The sequence below is a fragment of the Choristoneura fumiferana genome, chromosome 21 (genome assembly GCF_025370935.1).
Source record: "Choristoneura fumiferana chromosome 21, NRCan_CFum_1, whole genome shotgun sequence".
NCBI lineage: Eukaryota > Metazoa > Arthropoda > Insecta > Lepidoptera > Tortricidae > Choristoneura > Choristoneura fumiferana.
The window spans coordinates 13,533,525-13,552,771 of NC_133492.1; the positions used below are offsets into that span (position 1 = coordinate 13,533,525).

The following is a 19,247-nucleotide window of genomic DNA, read 5'->3' on the forward strand; positions in this document are numbered from 1 at the left end:
ACAATTATGAACGCGCCCGTCTATTAGCTATTTCTGTACCCAAGGCAGGCCATAGGCTGAACGCCTTGCCATCAAGGAATATTGGCACTATTCTGGACCCAAGTACTTTGCGGATAGCAATTTCTCTGAGACTTGGGGCCAGAATATGCATTCATCATATCTGCGCGTGTGGCAAGAACGTCGATCAACTGGGACGACATGGTATTTCGTGTAATAGAAGCGCCGGCCGTTTGTACCGTCATGGCACCATAAATGACATAGTACGTCGGTCGCTTGCCACCGCGTCAGTGCCTCCGGCTTTAGAGCCGGCTGGCATGGCAAGGGACGATGGCAAGCGTCCAGACGGAGTCACCTTGGTGCTGTGGAAGCTCGGTAGGGCCCTGGTGGGGGACGCTACATGCGTTGATACTTTCGATTTGTCCCACATCCAGGCAACTAGCTCACAAGCCGGCGCTGCGGCTGATCAGGCCCAACTCCTCAAGCGCCGCAAGTACTCCTCTTTATTAAAAGATTACGAGTTTGCGGCGCTTGCTGTTGAGACTTTAGGGCCTTGGTCAGCCGATATGAAGTGTTTCATAAAGGCCCTTTCTTCCCGGTTGATCGACACCTCTGGTGACCCAAGAGCTGGTACGTATGATCCCAGCGGATCGCACTTGCGGTCCAAAGAGGTAATGCGGCCAGCATCATGAGAACTCTGCCACAGGCAGATCTTTTGGACGGGATGTTCTTTTTATAATTTTAATTTTATAGTAACATATAAATATATTTAGTTAAGGTTTCTTAGGTAAGTTTTCTTTGTCTTATGATTATTATTATTTTGTTTTATTCAATCTATATATTATTTAGTAATAAAGCGTCAGAGGGATCGAACGACACGAAAAAAAAAAATAGTGTATAATAATAAACTCATTAAGTATGAGTCATATAGGTATGGTTAAGCATAATCAGAAATTCCCTTGCATCTGCAAAGGCCAACATTAATCCTACAGCCTTTTAACCAATTGTTATTCATACTTGCAAATTGTATGCGTGTCCCGTTGTTGGTTAAATTCTACGCAATCACAGTATCTCAATACAGCAAACATGAGCGAACGATGAATACATGACTACAATTAAATAACCATGGCAGCTCGTGTTGCATTTGATTCCATAGGGAAATATTTTGATTAGAGCCCCGATTGGTTCTTAATTGGTAGACTATTCATTAGGTGCGGGTATTGATATAGCCGGCTGGCACTGGCGCAGTCTGGATGGTTTGTACCTACCTAATATTTCTAGAACAATAGGCGGCAAATGAGGAGCTGAATAAGATGTGATTTTTCAGTTTTACAAGCTTTTGACTTACAACTTTCGTGTGTAAGAAAATTACGGTGTCATTGCGGGCCAAAAACAAAAGCAGTATTTTTATGAGTTCCGGTTGGTAATGTAACTGTTCGTAAGTTTTGTTATTATAGAATTATTTTGTCGGTGTTAGAATGTCCCCCCCCTGTCTTCCCGTGGGCGGCGTAGAAGTAAGCTGAGCGTCTTCTTTGCGCAGCGTCTTTCTTGATGCCCTTTCGTCCTATAGTGCGCTTGCCAAGTGGCATAAATGGGGGAAGCCATGTCCAACAATAGATGTCCTACGGCTTATATGTTGATGATATGATGATAATTTTTTTTATTTTATTTTACAATATAACATGTTTACAAAAAATACTTATTGCTAAGACGCGCTACAGAAACCTGTTAAAGGTTTATATGAGACGCGAATGTACCGCACCGTTCACAGCATAACTTAAAATATGTATACTGATTTAAAAATACCTTCAATTTGAATATTGATTATTTGCCAGTAAACGCTAGGAAAGCACAAAAATTAAGCAATAGTAGTCCAAATTAATTCACTGTCATTAATTAAGTACATATTGATTAATTTTTACGAATTATGGGGCAACAGACTGGCCAAGTGTTAATAATTTTAACCAATCATAATACAGCAAATTATCTGTATCACGGGCTTCATAACTGACAAATTCAGTAAAGAACGAGTTAATTTTTTCTTCGTTACAGTAACCAATAACACATAGAAAAGACTACAGTTCAGCACTAAAAATAACGCCTTTGAAATTTTGTTCGTGAAATGTATTATTTGCGTAAACGAGTAGAAAATATATTTTTGGTGCTAAATTTTGTATAACATTTTTGTGATCCGCAAAACTCTATTCTATTTTTTTCGGACGGCACGGCCACGTTATTTACGTCTGCGAACTTATCTAACCAGACAACTGGCCAGGTAAAGGTCACCTAGAAAAATATTCCACGAAAACTTCTCAGAAAATAGCTGTCATAAACTGCATGATTGAGGGCTGCCCAAACAAACACATTTACAAAGTTTTTCATACATACGTAGCTATTAGACCAGTGTTTATCACACGTCCCGGGCCCAGTTATCCACAACAAAAGCAAGCGGCTCAAACAATGTAGCTGTCTACACACACCAATAAACTACAGGTATACATGTGTGTGTATCCAAAATCGCATGCGCGCAGCATCTGTGCTTCCCTATCTCTCTCTAAACAAAGGCAGAAGGGCACAAACGCCGGATTTGGTGTCAGCTATAAGCTTAGGTGTTAGGGTTCAGTTTGGTTTGTGAGTTGGAAATCAAGTGAAGTTTTGAAGTGAAACGCCAGTGCAATAAGCTCAAAGGAGTTGTTTTTTAGATGGCTCTGGATCGCTCTGAGGCTGGGACGTGACGCGGTCGTCGGTGGTTACACAGATATTCTTACGCGGCGTTTGGCTTAAACGCGATTTTTCAGTAGTGATCATTTTTTTTTATCTGGAAGTGTTGGTTTTGTGGGATCGTGACGTATCCGCGTGTTTGTGTCCCAAAGTTGGGAGAAACTTTCGGGGGTTGAGGAGTTCGCGTAAGTTTCAAAGTTTTACTTTACGTTTTTAAGAAAATAGATTAGATTAGATTAGATTATTTATTCATTCAGTATAAAATTACATCATAGTTTGTACATGTCAAAGTTACGAGAAATAATATAATGCTATATATTGTTAATATTACTTTGAATGAAAATTTGGTATGATAGAAGATTACTTACGAGCAAAGGTGAAAACAGAATTAGGATATTTGACAAGAAGTAAACTATCTCAACATTAGTAGGGATCTAAAGGAAAAATCCAAAAACCTTTAATCCGCGACTCTATTGTTTTCCATAGAACAAAAAAATATAAACAATGTTCAAAGTACAAATTGATTTTATGTTGGTTTTTAAATTTGTACGGAATCCTCAGTGCATAATTACAATTCGCATTTTCCTGAATGTATGTACCTATTTATCGATTTTAAATCGATAAAACCGTTACAAAGTGATTCGAGAAGGAGCAGGTTATAAATATATGTAGTTTTATATTGTTGTATTTTAATTTATTGAAATTATGTCAAAAATTGTTGAAGATGTCTGGAGAAATCAGGCCGACTGAGTGAGAGCTTTTCATCAAAAATATACCTAATGTATGACGAGTTAATCCTCTTTATAAGAACTACAAAAAGTCAGCGATGTTTTTTTTTCTTTTGAGACACGAAACCTTAATAATAAAGATATAAAGACCATCAAAGCCAGTAATTTCACATTATATATTATTTTTTTTCAATTTTTTTCCTGTTCGAAGCCAGGGTGGATTGCTAGTAATAATATACTTATGTAACTAGCCACGCGCCGTTATTTTGTGCTGGTTTAGTTTTGGGGAAAAGGTGTTAAAATATGAAGTTTCCTCATTCGATTACAGGTTTTCCTTATTTTTCACCTCTATTTTTTTTCTAAAGCAGGAGTGGGTCGCTATAATATTGAGTTAACGTGCAATTTATCTTCAGTCAGTACAGCACAAAATTAGGAATGTTTTTAAATCCGAGGACTAAGGTAAACGTACGAGTGCTCGTCACTGTCCCAATAGATGGCACCTTTAAACTTATGTCATTAGCAATAGAGATGACAGCAGGGTGTCGTTTATTGGGCGTTAGCATGACGAGCACTCGGACGTTTACCTTACTTATCTTGAAAAAGAATGTATTCGGTTGTTAGGAAACACTGATATCATGTAATTTTATCTTGTTAACAATTAATCAAATCGATAAAAAAAAACAAGATAAATGCTGCACTCTATCGAATCAACTGATAATGCACAAAGAAAGGATCTACACCAGAATTTTATCAACAAGTAGGTAATAATAAATAATGTTTAAAGTAATAAAAAAACTAATGATTCTTTCACGTTCGACAGGAAGATCGACTTTCATGAAAGATACTCTCATGTTCACATTGATTATTCCATGGTTTTTGTACTATTCTTCAGCACGACAGCCCGTATCAAATTGCGTTCTCACAGTTCTTATTTACTGGCATTCAATTGTCACAGTGTAGCCAGAGTACAACTAGGTGAGTACTCGACCGTTTTGACTCGGTTAAAAATGTCCTTACTATCCCACCTTTATCAGCCTATTTATGTCCCAATGCTGGGCACAGGGCGCCTCTCAGAATGAGAGGGCTTGGGCCGTAGTTCCAACGCGGGCCCAGTACGGATTGAGAACAGGTCAGGTTTCCTCACGATGTTTTCTGTCAGCGTAAAGCTCGTGGTAAGTTTCATATGCAATTTCGCACATGAATTTCGAAAAAGTCAGAGGTGCGGGCCGGGGTTTGAACCCATGAACCTCTGCTTGAGCCGTGGTGGCCTAGTGGTTTGACCTATCGACGAAAAGACAAGTTGCAAAAATTTTGATCACGATAGATTTATCATCAGTCTTTAGTTTTCATAAAAAAATAACCTTGAGCATCATCTTTTTTGATAATAAGTCTTGCCTACATAACTTTCTTCTTCTTTGTTGTCTGTGTCGATATTAATTCGATAATTTTAAGTTGAAGTAATGTATGACTTCTAACTACTGTTTACCCTACTTATTATCTAAAACTTAAATCAAATAATCATTTAATGGGAAATAATCATATATAGGTAATGCAGGTAGTAGGTAGGTACTACGCTCGAGGTCTGTTTACTTAAATACTAGTTATATTTTATCTAAAAATCACACGGTACAAGTTCTCTCTTAAACTAAAACTACACAGACACACAGCTACACAGACAAAACATTCTCCAATCGAAAGTTATTTTTACTCGGACATCTGTATTTTTAGCTTTGAATCCAAGCAAATTGTCCCGTATAACAGTGTTTAACTTATCCCGAGGGTACCTTTCATTATCCTGAAAAAAACTCGTGTATATTTTGGGATCTTTGATATCTCGCTTTGGGATTTCAAGGGATTTCTCGCATAAATGATTTACAAACGAGAATACCTCTGGCATTTTTGACATGAGCAGTCGTTTTCAATTGCTTCATTTAATATCTGAAACGTTTGAGATTCTGTATTTGGCGTTAAATGTGATCCCACAAAAACATTTCATGTTAAATGTTGCCAAGACGAGACCATGTAGCTCGCACTGTCAAAAAGTAATCAGATCTCTTGTAGAGCCAAGTTTCTAACACTACGTGCCCAGCTCTAAATCTATAAGCCCTAATTTTACAGTAAAGTTGCGACGAAATACTACAGCAGTAGCTCGTAGCGCGTAGCAGCGTTTTCCCGCTATTAATCTCGTAGGCGTGCAAACCGTGGACAAAACTGGCGAGTCGGCTGCACGAACCTTTTGCAATTCGTCATATGGGCTTGAACTTAACTTTAACTCTAATTCTCTATTATTATTTTATGAGTTTTATTGATATATTAATCAACTATTTCTGAATTATTAAATGTAGTTTTTAAAAATGTTAACTATCCTTTTTTTACAACTTTTTTGATGTAGTAGACTTATTATATGAAGGTAGGTATTTGACATGTAATGTAAGTCATAAAAAAGTCGATCTGTTTTAAAGAATATATAATAATAATAAAGCAGGTGGTAGGACCTTGTGCAAGGTCCGCCCGGATTGCTACCACCATCTTGCTCGCTAATCCTGCCGTGAAGCAGCAGTGCTTGCACTATTGTGTTACGGCGTGGAGAGTAAGACAGCCGGTCAAATTACTGGCACTTGAGGTATCCCATCTTAGGCCTCTAGGTTGGCAACGCATCTGAAATACCCCTGGTTTTGCAGATGTTTATGGGCGGTGGTGATCTCTTACCATCAGGAGACCCACTTGCTCGTTTGCCATCCAGTCGAATAAAAAAAAATATTTCGGGCAACTTGGCCTATACAATAAATACCTTACAGACTAACATACATATTTATAATCAAAAATATTTAAAACTAATACTAATATACCTCGTTGAGTTTCTTAATGGGTACTTCTCAACAGAGAGTTTTCCGAATCAATGGTAGATTTTCTGACATATTTAATAAGTAAGCTTTACGGTGAAGGTATACATCGTGAGGAAACCTGCACAAGGGTACGTATTGCAAGGTCTAAAATTAAAATAACTAACTTTAAATAACCTACGTTCAAAATTCCTAAAATCTAAATACCATGATTTTAAATACCTATTGGAGTAAATGTCTAATGTTTAAAATATCAACAGCAATGACACCTAAGTTTGATATACCAACATTTGAAATACCAAATGGTCAAAATATCTAAAACGATGCACTTGCGAGCTTCTACAATTTGAGTACTACAATTACAGTACAAGTAGAGAGCTGTTACAAAAAAAACCTAACATCGAAGGACCTAGAACCTAACATCTTCTGAACCTATATCCGAGTCGCTTCTGCCCTGAAACGTCTTGCTCGCTCGCTTCGCTCGCTCGCTATCAGCGAGGCACCAGCTGGACTGTAACAAAAGGGAGCCCCAGGACTTGAAATAAATGTTATCGATGGGATGTCGTTATAACACCTACTTTTGGTACCTCGCTGGCAGCGAGCGAGCGAGGAAGACGTTTCAGAGCAGAAACGACTCTCGAGCTCCCGTCTTAGCCTTCGATGTTAGGTATTTTTTTTGTAACAGCACAGAAAATGATAAATGTCAATCTACCCCCGCTTGAAAAAGTTAGAATGTTGTCATTTGAAAATAGCAGACTTTGGTGTAACGATGGTTTCGGTGTTTTGACCGCTAACATACCATTTGACATTTTAAGCTTTCGGTATTTTGAATGTAAGTGAAAAAATCATTAGGTATTTAGATTTTAAGGATTTTGAACGTAGGTTATTTAAAGTTAGTTATTTTAATTTTAGTCCTTGCAATACGTACCCCTGCACAAACCTGCGAAGCGATTCAATGGTGCGTGCGAAGTTCCCAGTCCGCACTGGGCCCGCGTGGGAACTATGGCCCAAGCCCTCTTGTTCTGAGAGGAGGCCTGCGCCCAGCAGTGGGACGTATATAGGCTGGGATAAATAAGTACATTGGACAAAAATATTTTGACTGACTTTGATCAAAGTTTTACGCTGTGCACTTACTTTTACAATTTAGCGCATTTTTGATTAAGTAGGTAACCAATTTAAATAAATGTAATTTGGTTGTAAATTTCTTTTATTCAAAACAGAGTCAAGTAATCAAGTTTGCAAAAAATACCTGAAAATATAGTCGAGTGCTTGCTTGCTTGTGTTGGTAATTAGTGCGAAAGTAAGCTGAAACAGAACGGACAGCAGCAAAAAAGACTGCCAGAAAGAGAGACAGGAAATTTGGATTTAAGAGTTTAAGGCCAAGTTGTTTGAACTGAACCAATTTTTGTTTAAAATGTAAACATTTAAGGCTTTTTTCTTTGAACGGGTTATATTTTGCAGTTAAAGAAACTTTTTTGATTATTCATTGGTTCAAAATAGTACTTACACTTTTAACAAGTATATTTTATCAGAAAACCGGTAAATTTATAAACATCGTTTTATTGGGTTTCTTTAAATTTATTGTACTTTCTTTCGCAAAAGTTATATCAAAAAACATTGACGTTTTAAAGAATGTCAAGCGGTTATTTTATCAAAATCTCAAAATACGCTTAAAGTCTATTTACTTCCTTAAAACTAGCTTCCGGAGAGATAGACAGTATCACACTACTATTGGCATTTAGCCACTGTCTGCTGTTCAGAAAATAAAAATGATATTTGGCTCAACATAGTACTTTTTTACGCTTCAAAAGAGGAGGTTATCAATTCGGTTGCTTCATGTTAGTTTTGAGTTCAGGGCTTTCATTAGGTCCCATAAGCAGCATTAGGATTGATGATCGGATCTTAAGAAATCAGGAACTCTTCAATATTGTAGGGACTATGGTAATTTGATATATTAGCAGTAACTCTGCATTTGCTCTGCAAATCATAATTTGGTGAAGTGGAACTGACCAGATTTGACCATATACTATATATTTCACGGCGATTGATAAGCAACTAAGAAGAAGCTCTTCGAAATTGATGCTGAAGCAGAAGGTTCTGTTATAAACAACGTAACTAAGTTTTGGGCTTAATTGAATAGTTGTGAGATGTTCTTTGGCTCGAATCACTAAAAAGTCCAAAAAAGTAAAACCGACTTAAAAAAATAACAAAAAATGGAACCGACTATTGAAAATATTTTCTACGTAAGTAGGTACGTACTAGCTCGAAGTCGGTGACTCAGCACGACCAGCAGGAGGGATTGAATCCCATAGTATGTAGGTGAAGTAGATATTGTGAATTGTCCCAATAATTCGAGCTAGTCGTACACTTACCTAGAAAAATATTTTCAAGGGTTTTGTAGTCGTCCTTTTTGTTATTGGACGGTTTTACTTTTTTTAAAAAATTTTTATTGATCTTCTGCTTCAGTAGCCACGGATGCTATAAAATTATCGTAAACAAGCTAGGTGATTCCTAACGGGTAAACTTTACGCATATTTTATTACGGCGTTGTAAAAAACAGATCGGAAATTAATAAATTTCAATAAAAGCTTTGCATTTTCCCGTTACCGAAGCGGACATGATTTAGAGCCCACCGCGCTGGGGACAGCTTTGTAATAATCAACAATAATTTGGCATTTGATTGGCTATGATTGAAAAAATCGGTCAAGCGCGTGATGAACCAGAGTTTTAGCTTTATATTGCCCATGACTTCGTCTGTGGAGAATTCGTTTATCGCACGCCCGCGATAACTACCTATACTATTTGGGAAATTGGGAGTTCTACGACCGTCTCAACCGCTATCTGTCTCCTGTCGTATATACCTATTGACAAAAAAAAACCGGCCAAGAGCGTGTCGGACACGCCCAAAATAGGGGTCCGTAGCCATTACGAAAAAATAAAGTAATATTTTTCTACGGATTTCGTATTTTAAACGGAATCTTCCAAGTTTAGGTATATTTTATACCTTAGGCTGCTATTTACTCTTAAATTACTAATAATTCTTAAGCAAACTTAGCCGTTATAGTTTTCCTTGAAAGTTTGATATACTTACTATCTCGATTTTAACGAAAATTTTCACTTTAAAGTTGAATATTTCGCAAAAAAATCAATAAATCGAAAAATCGTCCTTGCAAACCCCTAATGGTTTTAAAAGACCTAGATAGGTCGTTAGATAACGATACCTCACTCTATAAGGTTAGATGAAAAAAAAACAACCCCACTTTATGTCTATGGGAGGTAACCTAAAAAAAATTTTTTTTTAATTTGATTGTTGTACCATTTTGTCGTCATAGTTTACATATATATTTGTGCAAAATTACAGCTTTCTAGCATTGATAGTCCTTGAGCAAAGCCGCGGACGGACATGCAGACAAACAGACTTGGCGAAACAATAAGAGTTCCGCTTTTGCCATTTTGGCCACAGAACCCTAAAAATGAAATACCGTAAGCAGAAAAAAAAATTTAATGGTACTTTTACCGCATGCACACCATATCGTTTACTAAAATCCTTATTCTACCTGACTCATTTCTGCAGTATAAGCGACAGGAGACTGATAGCGGTTGAAACGATCGAGGAACTATCCATTTTCGAGATAAGAACTCCTCATCCTATGTCCTTCTCAGACACTTAAACTACATACAAAGTCTCATGTCAGTATTTTAAGTATGAAAGTGTAACAAACAGACTCAGATAGTCACCATCAGGCGATCCGTTTGCTCGTTTGTCCCCTATTCCATAAAAAAAAATTGTGTAGATAACTACGTAGCTCGGGCAACTCTAGCTAGGCGTTGACTGTACTCGCTATAAACTAAAATGGTCCAACTTTTTCTAATAACCCGAGCTTAAGATTTATCCACAATCTAAAATGGCTACTGTTATAACAGCAATAAACGTTAATCGAGCGAAGATACAAGAGTTTCGACATCAGTTAACCCCCGTCCAAACTTTTTCAATTACGTATGTATGTTGGCACGATCTAGAGCGTATTTATGACAGACTGAGGGTTATCTGGATGCTGAACTTTCTTGAAACGTTGAGCCGTGATGAAGGTGGCTCTTCGGAGTATTATTGACTGACGTTGAATGAAAATTTAGGACAGGTAAGCAAAATACGGTGAACGGGAAAGTCGATATTTCTCCTTTTTAGGGGTTTGTAAAACGTTTGATATTCAAATTAAAATTCAAATGATTTTTTCAGTAAATAGGCCGCAATGGGCACTTTTACACGTCATTTTTTAAACTACCAGCGCTTTCGGAAATACCATCATTGCCAAGAAGAATGCGCCGTAAGAAACTTGGCAGAAAGTCATTTTTTCAAAATAAAACAATTACAAATAAAATACTTGATATACGAGTAAAACAAGGATCTCACAATAATTATATTTATTTACTTTATTACCTTTAAACGAGCAATACTTGTATATACGAGTATGCACACACACACACACACACACACACACACACACACACACACACACACACATATACACCTATCGTGATATATATATCGATGAAATTTGGTATGTGGGGGTTTTCGGGGATGAAAAATCTGTCAAGGTCTTATCTCTGGCAAAACGCTTATTATCGAGTTTTATCGCTATCGGTCGCCCAGGTGCTTTTAATTTATGAGCAGAATTACCATGAAGTAACATAAAGCTTAAATCGACAAAAAAAAACTATTTTGTGGGTGCGTTGTGTTGTCTAGCTTTATTTTTTATATTAGTTTATTTTATTTACTTAGAGGTAATGCTATAACGGCCATTGTATTTCGCACTAAGTAAAAATTTCTAGACTGTCATGATTCAAGTAGACAGATGGAAAGAAGGCAGAACCTTAGTAACATCCGTCCCGTTGGAATATTTTGGGAAAAGAACCCTAACAATTTGAAATATAAGGTGAAATTTGAAATGAATTACATATAATCAATTGTTTCAATCAATAGTTATGATCCTTATACTTTGTTTAAATTAAATCACAAACTCAATGTATAGTCAACATAGTCAAATTAGAAATCTACATAAGACTAATCAATACTATACGAATTTGACTATTTTGCATTCATGTTATAAATCAAAGCTTGAAAATGTGTGTTATTGAACATGTGTTATGAACTTTCTATCTCTACATATTATAACAGAGTTACTCGTATAAAGATTTCAATTCAAGATGAGACAGTGAAAAAACATACTTGCATGTGACGTCCACGCAAGTAGCACCATACCTGGTACAGACAGAAACGTTTTAGAAATCACTATAAATTCAAATTCAAACTGAATTACTTCTTTTCTTCGCTAAACATTGGCTGAACATTTATATTTTTATAATATGTATGTACGATAAGGCAAACCAAGAAGTTGTCAAATATACGTAGCGTATTAAGCTAATGCATTACAATGTCCAGCATTAACTAAGCTAGAAACACTAAATATATAGGTAGTGCCACGAGAGTTGAAGTGAATGATTATACACACAGCTAAAAACATGTCGTGTAATGACAGCAGGATTTTGACATAATATATTATGCTCATTAATTTCATTCATTCTTGTTTTGTGCAATCAGTTCCTTTTGTGGCTGTGTGTGTAATCCACTTCAACTCTCGTTGCACTATCTTTAATTATCAAGTTTAAAATTTCACCTTATGAGCACCCTTTTTATGACAAAAATTACTATAATATGCGTTCGGCTAAGAATAATTCAAAACCATGTTAAAAACACGACGTGCTCACTGATACCTCCATTGTCATCACATCACATAACTCAATCTGACATTTCCTTGAACACAAATTCAGAAGATCAAATTAATGTTCAAACCCACTTCATTAATAAACAGCCGAGGAAACTCATTACCATTGTAATTATTATTCGTGCTTGATGAAAATATTTTGAAGCGAAATGTAAACAAACATTCTTTAAATAAGTACAGAGGCTCGGAAAGTTGGTACTTTAGGTCCTTAGTCCGGTATAATCAGGGATTATAAGTGTATATTAATGTTCATGAGCGACTGTGGGGTTATATATACTTTACCGGAGTTGGCTTGTTTTCGCATATTAAAGTAAGTTATAAAGTCGATACAGGTTGGTGAGAACTTGGTAAGACCATAGAAGATGTATTATTTTGTAACGGCTTTTATTCGCTACGGCACCCGCGCAGTATGGTAAATTAACTTTGTTTTTTATAGAAATACTATAACTTTTAAACATGAGACTCACTCATTTTAAATGATAACATAACGGATAACTCACGTCTGAAATCGAGTTTAGCATCGACATTTTCATTTTACTATAACTTACCTTTGCCGTGCTTTGAAATCCTCAATTGATTCCTTCTTATTCACTATTGGCCGGCTTTTACACCCAGGGAGTAACCCGGTGCGGTAGGGGGTGAAAAATATCCGTATGCGGTAGGCATGATTTGCAATATTTATAAACGGAGGTCGAGTCCGATACTAATTGGTTTCCTAATGACTCCCGAAGTGCGCTGGTTAAATTGAATTTGTAAACAGGGTCCACGATAGCGACCAGTAATAATTTATTCAGTTTCAGTCTTTTTCCTACTTAAACAGGTAAATAATTAACGTTTCAATTGCCGTTCATTAAATACCAACAGATTGGATGCAAGTGTACCTACTGTGTGTTGGAAATACAAAATGTATAGTAAAATAATGAGCATTTAGACGGAAATAAGTCTCTGTTATTATTTTTACTAAGTCAATTACAAAAGAGTTTTATTACGTCATGATATGTTACGTTGACACATTTTAATTTTACTGTTAATTATTTATTATTATTTTTATTTTTAAAATTCAGTTCAAATTTGTAATTTAAATTTTATTTTGGACTGAAATCTTACTGTATACACTATTTTATTTATTATACAGTTTATTATCTTCAATCATTTCAATCAATTATCAATGACTCTTTATTGTACACCATAAATAGTACGCGATAAAGAAACAAGTACACGGAAAGAAAGATTACAAGATAAACAGCGGCCTTATCGCTTAAGAGCGATCTTTTCCAGATATTGTGTTTGTGTAATGTATTTTTCAGAAGGTAATAAATATATCTCTCTATATTCTAACCCTAAAAGGTAGACAGGATGGAACCCTTCTAGAATCATTTTTGTGTAGGTAGGTACGTCAGACTACCTATCAGTCAGTTAAAACGATTATAGCATTAATGCATGGTCTCTTACAATCTTAAAAACATAAGTTTCTAAATTCACGCTAGGTACATATAGGTAGTGTCATTCACTATGACGCGTGCCGTGGTTCTTATTACAATGTCATTAATGTCTAATTTTGTCAAAATCACGCGTCGTCGTGGATGGCACTAGGTATATATTTATAAAAATTTGATTGACATATTACGTTTCAAACGCAGGCTGGTTTAGAACGTGACGATTATAATATTAATCGTAAAGAAACCATAATAATATATTAAACCTAGAAACAGCTTACAAACATTTGGTTCCGGAAATTACTCATTAGGGTATGCTGAAGGATTGTCCAATTAATATTTTAACTGTGTAACATTCTTAAGCCATTTAGGAAGTAAGCTGCTGTCGTTTTGTTTTTGACGGCACGCATTTTTTACCGTGAGAATTTCTTCACGATGGGATATCTAAATGGTTTTGATTATTTTTAACTTATTTTAATTATATAGTTTAACTTGTAACTATTATTATGAATCCATCATAATTATTAGCATTTTCTCGAAATATCAGAAAGCGTAATTACATTCACGGTACTACGGTAGTGACATTCGTGGAAGTGATTACGTGTACAAAAAACAGAAATATCCAAATAATTGAATTTTGAGAATAGCTGTTATTTAATCATCAACATATCTAGTGTTGTTTGTTACACTATATCAAAGAATAACAAGAGTTTCACTTGCTACTTGTGACAAGTTTGCTCAGAAATTAGAAAAACTATTATTGCAATAAAATTTACTAGAAAATGTTACCATGTATTGCTTTGACTTCCAATGATTCGGTTTAAAAATTCAGCGCTATTTCCCCGGCTCCCATTTCCCACTAGGGTTACTTCGTTCACACAGATAATAAAATTAAACAAGTGCACTTCATTGCTCTTCATAAATGTAAATGTTCCCCTAAAGTGCAATAAATATGACTTAAATATGTATACAATAATTACGAATACTGTGAACAGTTGTTCGTTATAAATTGTACTCATATAGCTGCAAGCAGATGTCCCGTTATAAAGAGTTAATTATCTTCTAAGAATACCAAATCTCCTGTGGCTCCCTCGGGAATGGGAGCGATCTTGTCCTTTTTATTTTAGTAGAGTATTACACGGAAACTGGTAAATATGGACGGGCATTATCGTTAAGTTGTTTTTGAAACAAAGTAAGTAGATTTTTTTTTAGTCTGTGCATCAAATTACCATTGACTTACTAGTGTAAATATATTTCAATGCACAGGACTTAAAACATTTGATTTTTAATGTAGAATTTTTAAAGTTCTAAATTTTTATTTCATTTTACTGGATGGCAAATGAGCAAATGGGTTTCCTGATGGTAAGAGATCACCACCGCCCATACACACCTGCAACAAACACCAGGGGGATTGCAGATGCGTTGCCAATCTATAGATAGAGTCATTCACGATGACGCGTGCCGTGGTTCTTATTACAATGTCATTAATGGCTAATTTTGGCAAAATCACGAGGCCTAAGATGGGATACCTCAAGTGGCAGTAATTTCACCGGCTGTCTTACTCTCCACGCTGAAACACAACAGTGCAAGCACTGCTAGTTATAAAATAAGGAAATTCTTTAAATTTTCTTAACGTAAGGGTTACCTACTATAGTTGAGAAAATTAGTACATAAGTACAGTCACCTGCACTAATATCTACCTTAACGGAGCGAGCAAAAATATCTGACACATCCTACTGGCCCTAGAAATAAAGTCATATCAGATATTTATGCACGTTTTGTCGTGTCAGATATTGGTGCTGGTGACTGTACAACAGCGATGTTTGATATTAAAGTAAATCAGATTTTTCGTTACAATCATCATATACATATTTCAACTATTTTTGCCGTCAATTTAAACAATAAATTTAACTGTTTCGACGTTTATCTTCGATTTAAAAATTCAAATTTTAAAATCATTAATTTAAAAAAAAATCGGCTCTATTATGATAGTCTTCATTAGGTAGAGTTACCAAATTTAGAAACAATGGGCGCAAAACTCATAATAATATTACCGTTTCTCGGAGATTATACACGCAAAAGTATATAAAAACGGACCATCTCATTGGTTCAAGTTACACGCTTGCTCACATTTCTTCCAAGACGTATTTAATAGACTATTTTCGCTGCCATAGATCCGTGAAAAACGGAAACCCTATTAACGAACTGTCCTTCAGTCCTCATCCTTTCGCACTAGTAGACGCCGACCCTCGGTACTAGTGGGCAAATCGGCAAACTTGTATTTAATGAATAAACACACTAGAATACACCTTAATTAGTTTAGTACCCAAATAAAACAGGAATACCTCCGGGAACCTAAAGTTATTTTTCGACTGTTTAGTTTAGCTTTTAACTGCTAAAATTAGACGATTACATCAAAGGAAGGAAAGGAAGTTGGAATTAAATTGTAGTGTGCTGTTTACAGTATTAGTTGTACATTCGCCATCAGATATTTTGGAGCGGCCAAGGTGATCAAAAACATCGATACATGAACTCTAATAATACCTTAATTAAGGGGATCCCATGCCCCAATAACCTTCGATCTGAATTCCTTAGTTTTCTAATGTTTTTTGTAGCTTATTATATTAACAACAACGGTTTTAAGTAATGTAGTATCCCATATTTACTTCAAAGTTCACTGTCTTCGAGATATTTGGCATCAAAGTTGAACAATTTTATGCCAAAAAACTGGTTTTCTGGCCATAACTTTTGTGTTAATTAGTTTCAAATGAAAACCCTCGACCAGTTTGTAGAGACGTCAAAGACGAACCCAAATAAGTAGATTACGAAATCTACGAACATGTTAAGTCTTTCACGTCAATAGAGATACGAAATAAGTGTTTTTTCAGACAATGATTAAAAAAGTCATACAAAAATGAAATATTTTTTTTTTTTCAAAATCCGGTAGAGAAAAATGGAGACAAAAGATTGGAGAACCGATAGCCGTTTGACTTATAATTCTATCTGTAGTGTAAAAATAGGAGATACGATTCAAAACTTGTCAAAAATCGATGAAAACCTCGGGTAGCCCCTTAATAGAGTGTATGTTCCGATATTTTTGACCACCTTGGCCGCTCCGACATATCTGATGGTGACTGTGCATAATGAAACAATAAATACAAATAGTGTATTTCCGAAAATATTAAAAACACAGAAGTAAGATTTTTACATAGGATTTACGTTTGATATATTTTCAACTAGTGGAACTGGAACTGGAATTATTTTTAATAGCCTTACTTTTAGCATTAAAGTCATTCGCAAGCTACATACTAACATGAAGCCTATTTTGTTTATTTTAGCATTGGGAGGAAGGTAAACAATTTTTCGATTTTTGTTGTAAAACGCTTTTAAAAGCATAGTATTACTTATGAAACCAAAAATAATGTAAATGAGCATATTACGTCCTTGCTTTATAATTGCTACATAATATTTTCTATAAAAAAAATTTCAAAAGTGTTTTTCATTAAAAAGACAAGCCAAGATCGCTTACCTTCTTTTTCAATGATAAAATAAAAGAAGTAGGTATACTTAATGCTTACTAATGCAATTAAACTTGAATTGTGTACATGTCGTGAAACGATATCGCGCTGTTAGACTTATTTGCTACAGGATTTAGACCATGAATGAAAGATCTAGCAATTAGTTCATTCCATTGTCGTCTTTTTTTCTGTTGCTTCGAAAATAAAATTTGTTAAAAAAAAAATTGTGCACTCTTTTTTGCTGAGGTGACGGTCCCTAGTAACATTGTAATCGGATCTACGCAAGTATCGAATTTCAAGTCAATTTGACTGGTTTGTTTGCCTGCATACACAGACGAACAAAAAATAACGGGTTGTATGGAAGTTTTTTTATACAGAATCTCGTTATTTCTTCTCGAAAGTTGACCTAGTTATATAATAATAATAATAATAATTTTTATTTCAGATTAAAAATCCATAGCTTTGTTAGTAGATACAGTCACTCTTATAGTCTTATATACAATTAAAGCTATTCGTAATAAAAAAAAAAACTTTTAAAGGTATTTCATGAACTTTGAGTTAGTAAACTTTTTCCTATCATTTTAATCGATTTAATAGAGTTTTGGTAGTTATTTTCAACCAGTTTCAGCAATAAACTTCATAAACAAAGACTGCATTGTCATAACTTTCTCGACAGCCACTGCAATGTATAAAACCGGTATCGCAAATTAACCTTCCTTAACCTCTATCTCCTACAACCAGTCTTCTAGTCTATGTTGTCTTCTTTAGTAAAATCATTAAGACAATTGTATATTGCTTCCGTGCTTTTGCGTTGCGTTAAATGCAACCGCACAACCTCAATGCTCAATAAATCGTTTACTTAACGTGATTAAGTCCCATTCATTTTCTGCACAGAACGTATTAATCAACAAACGTGGAGAACACAATAGTGAACAAGCAATTCTTCTCCCCAAGGACCGCTAAGTAAAGCAATACCTTGATTGTGGCTCGTCGAAACACTGGGACGGGTATAAAATCGGATTGCTCACGCAAGTAGCATCATTCTCGTAATGGTGCCCCTTCCATAAACGTCCTAACCTCGGAGCAAACGCCTACCCACGGACAAGTAAAAGAAAACGTTTCACGAGCCATCTTATCATGTCTTAGTAACATTGGCAGGATATCGTCACTACTTTGAAAAACGCTCGTATCTCAAAATGGATACTATTCTAATTGAACTTTACGAACATTATCTCAAAGGTCAATTTTGTTGATGTATTGATTTGAGATACGAGATTTTTTCAAAGTAGTGACGATATGCGCTTTTCGTGTGCAATGCAAAGTTTGCTTTGCAGGAATGCGTTGGCATGCAGCGGTGTGCTTTATTTATGGGTGACAATAAACGGAATAGAGGGAGTTTTGGTTAGTGTTTATTCAGGTGGTTAAATCCTTTATCTACTCGTCCGCAAACTTTAATAAAATATGCAAATGTGATTTCCAAAATTCTTAAATGCACACTACAAATATTTAAGTACTTAAGAGTTGAATGTGCTTTATTTTACTTATGACGTTGTTCGGTTTCGTCGAGTTTCGGTTGATACAATTTTGTTTTCGGCAAAAATCTGTCGAAACTAAGACCGAGCGAAATGTAAAACTCATTTCGATTCAGTTTTGCCCAAAACTACTAATTGTTGCAGATATTTACTACAAATTTTGGTCAGAGACTAATCCAATCTAAAATGCTCTATTGAGTAGAGTAACTGAGTAACAGTTTCAACTTAGCAATCCTATGCCGTTTTATTAAAATTAATAGTGTCCGTTCATTGTTCCAGGTACCGGAGATCCCGATGATTTCATCAAAAGTGTAGAATCAATTTATGTAGTGGTCACATAAATTACTTTTATTACGCGTCATAAATTACCTACAGTCGATGCCATAAAAAAGTGTGGGGCCGTAACTGTCTGATTTCGTTTATCTTGAGAAGCGTTTGTTTCTGGCAACTGTGCTGTGTTTGTGATGTTGCGAGTTGATGCCATAAAAGGCGGCGTTGCCGATAATTCCGGCAAAGATGGGGAGGGACCATAAAACTGAGTTATTTTGCTTTCGCGGAGACAAGATGCTTCTGACGCTGTATACCGCGCTGCTTCTCTGGAGGATCGACTGCGTAGTCGAGAGCACCAAAGGTAACTTCCATTTCGCTTACGGACGTGTTTTATGCTTTTGAGATTTTTATTTTCTGGG

General features: G+C 35.7%; 1 protein-coding gene across 1 annotated transcript in view; it reads left to right on the forward strand.

Moving 5' to 3' along the window:
- The first annotated feature begins 2,715 nt into the window (after window positions 1–2,715).
- The window catches only part of LOC141439711 (lachesin-like), a 77,678-nt gene continuing 61,146 nt past the window's right edge, over window positions 2,716–19,247 (forward strand). Inside the window, exons 1-2 of the mRNA XM_074104056.1 lie at window positions 2,716–2,903; window positions 18,838–19,189. Coding sequence (XP_073960157.1) covers window positions 19,075–19,189 — 115 coding nt within the window. The 5' untranslated portion in view covers window positions 2,716–2,903; window positions 18,838–19,074. The remainder of the gene's footprint in view (window positions 2,904–18,837; window positions 19,190–19,247) is intronic.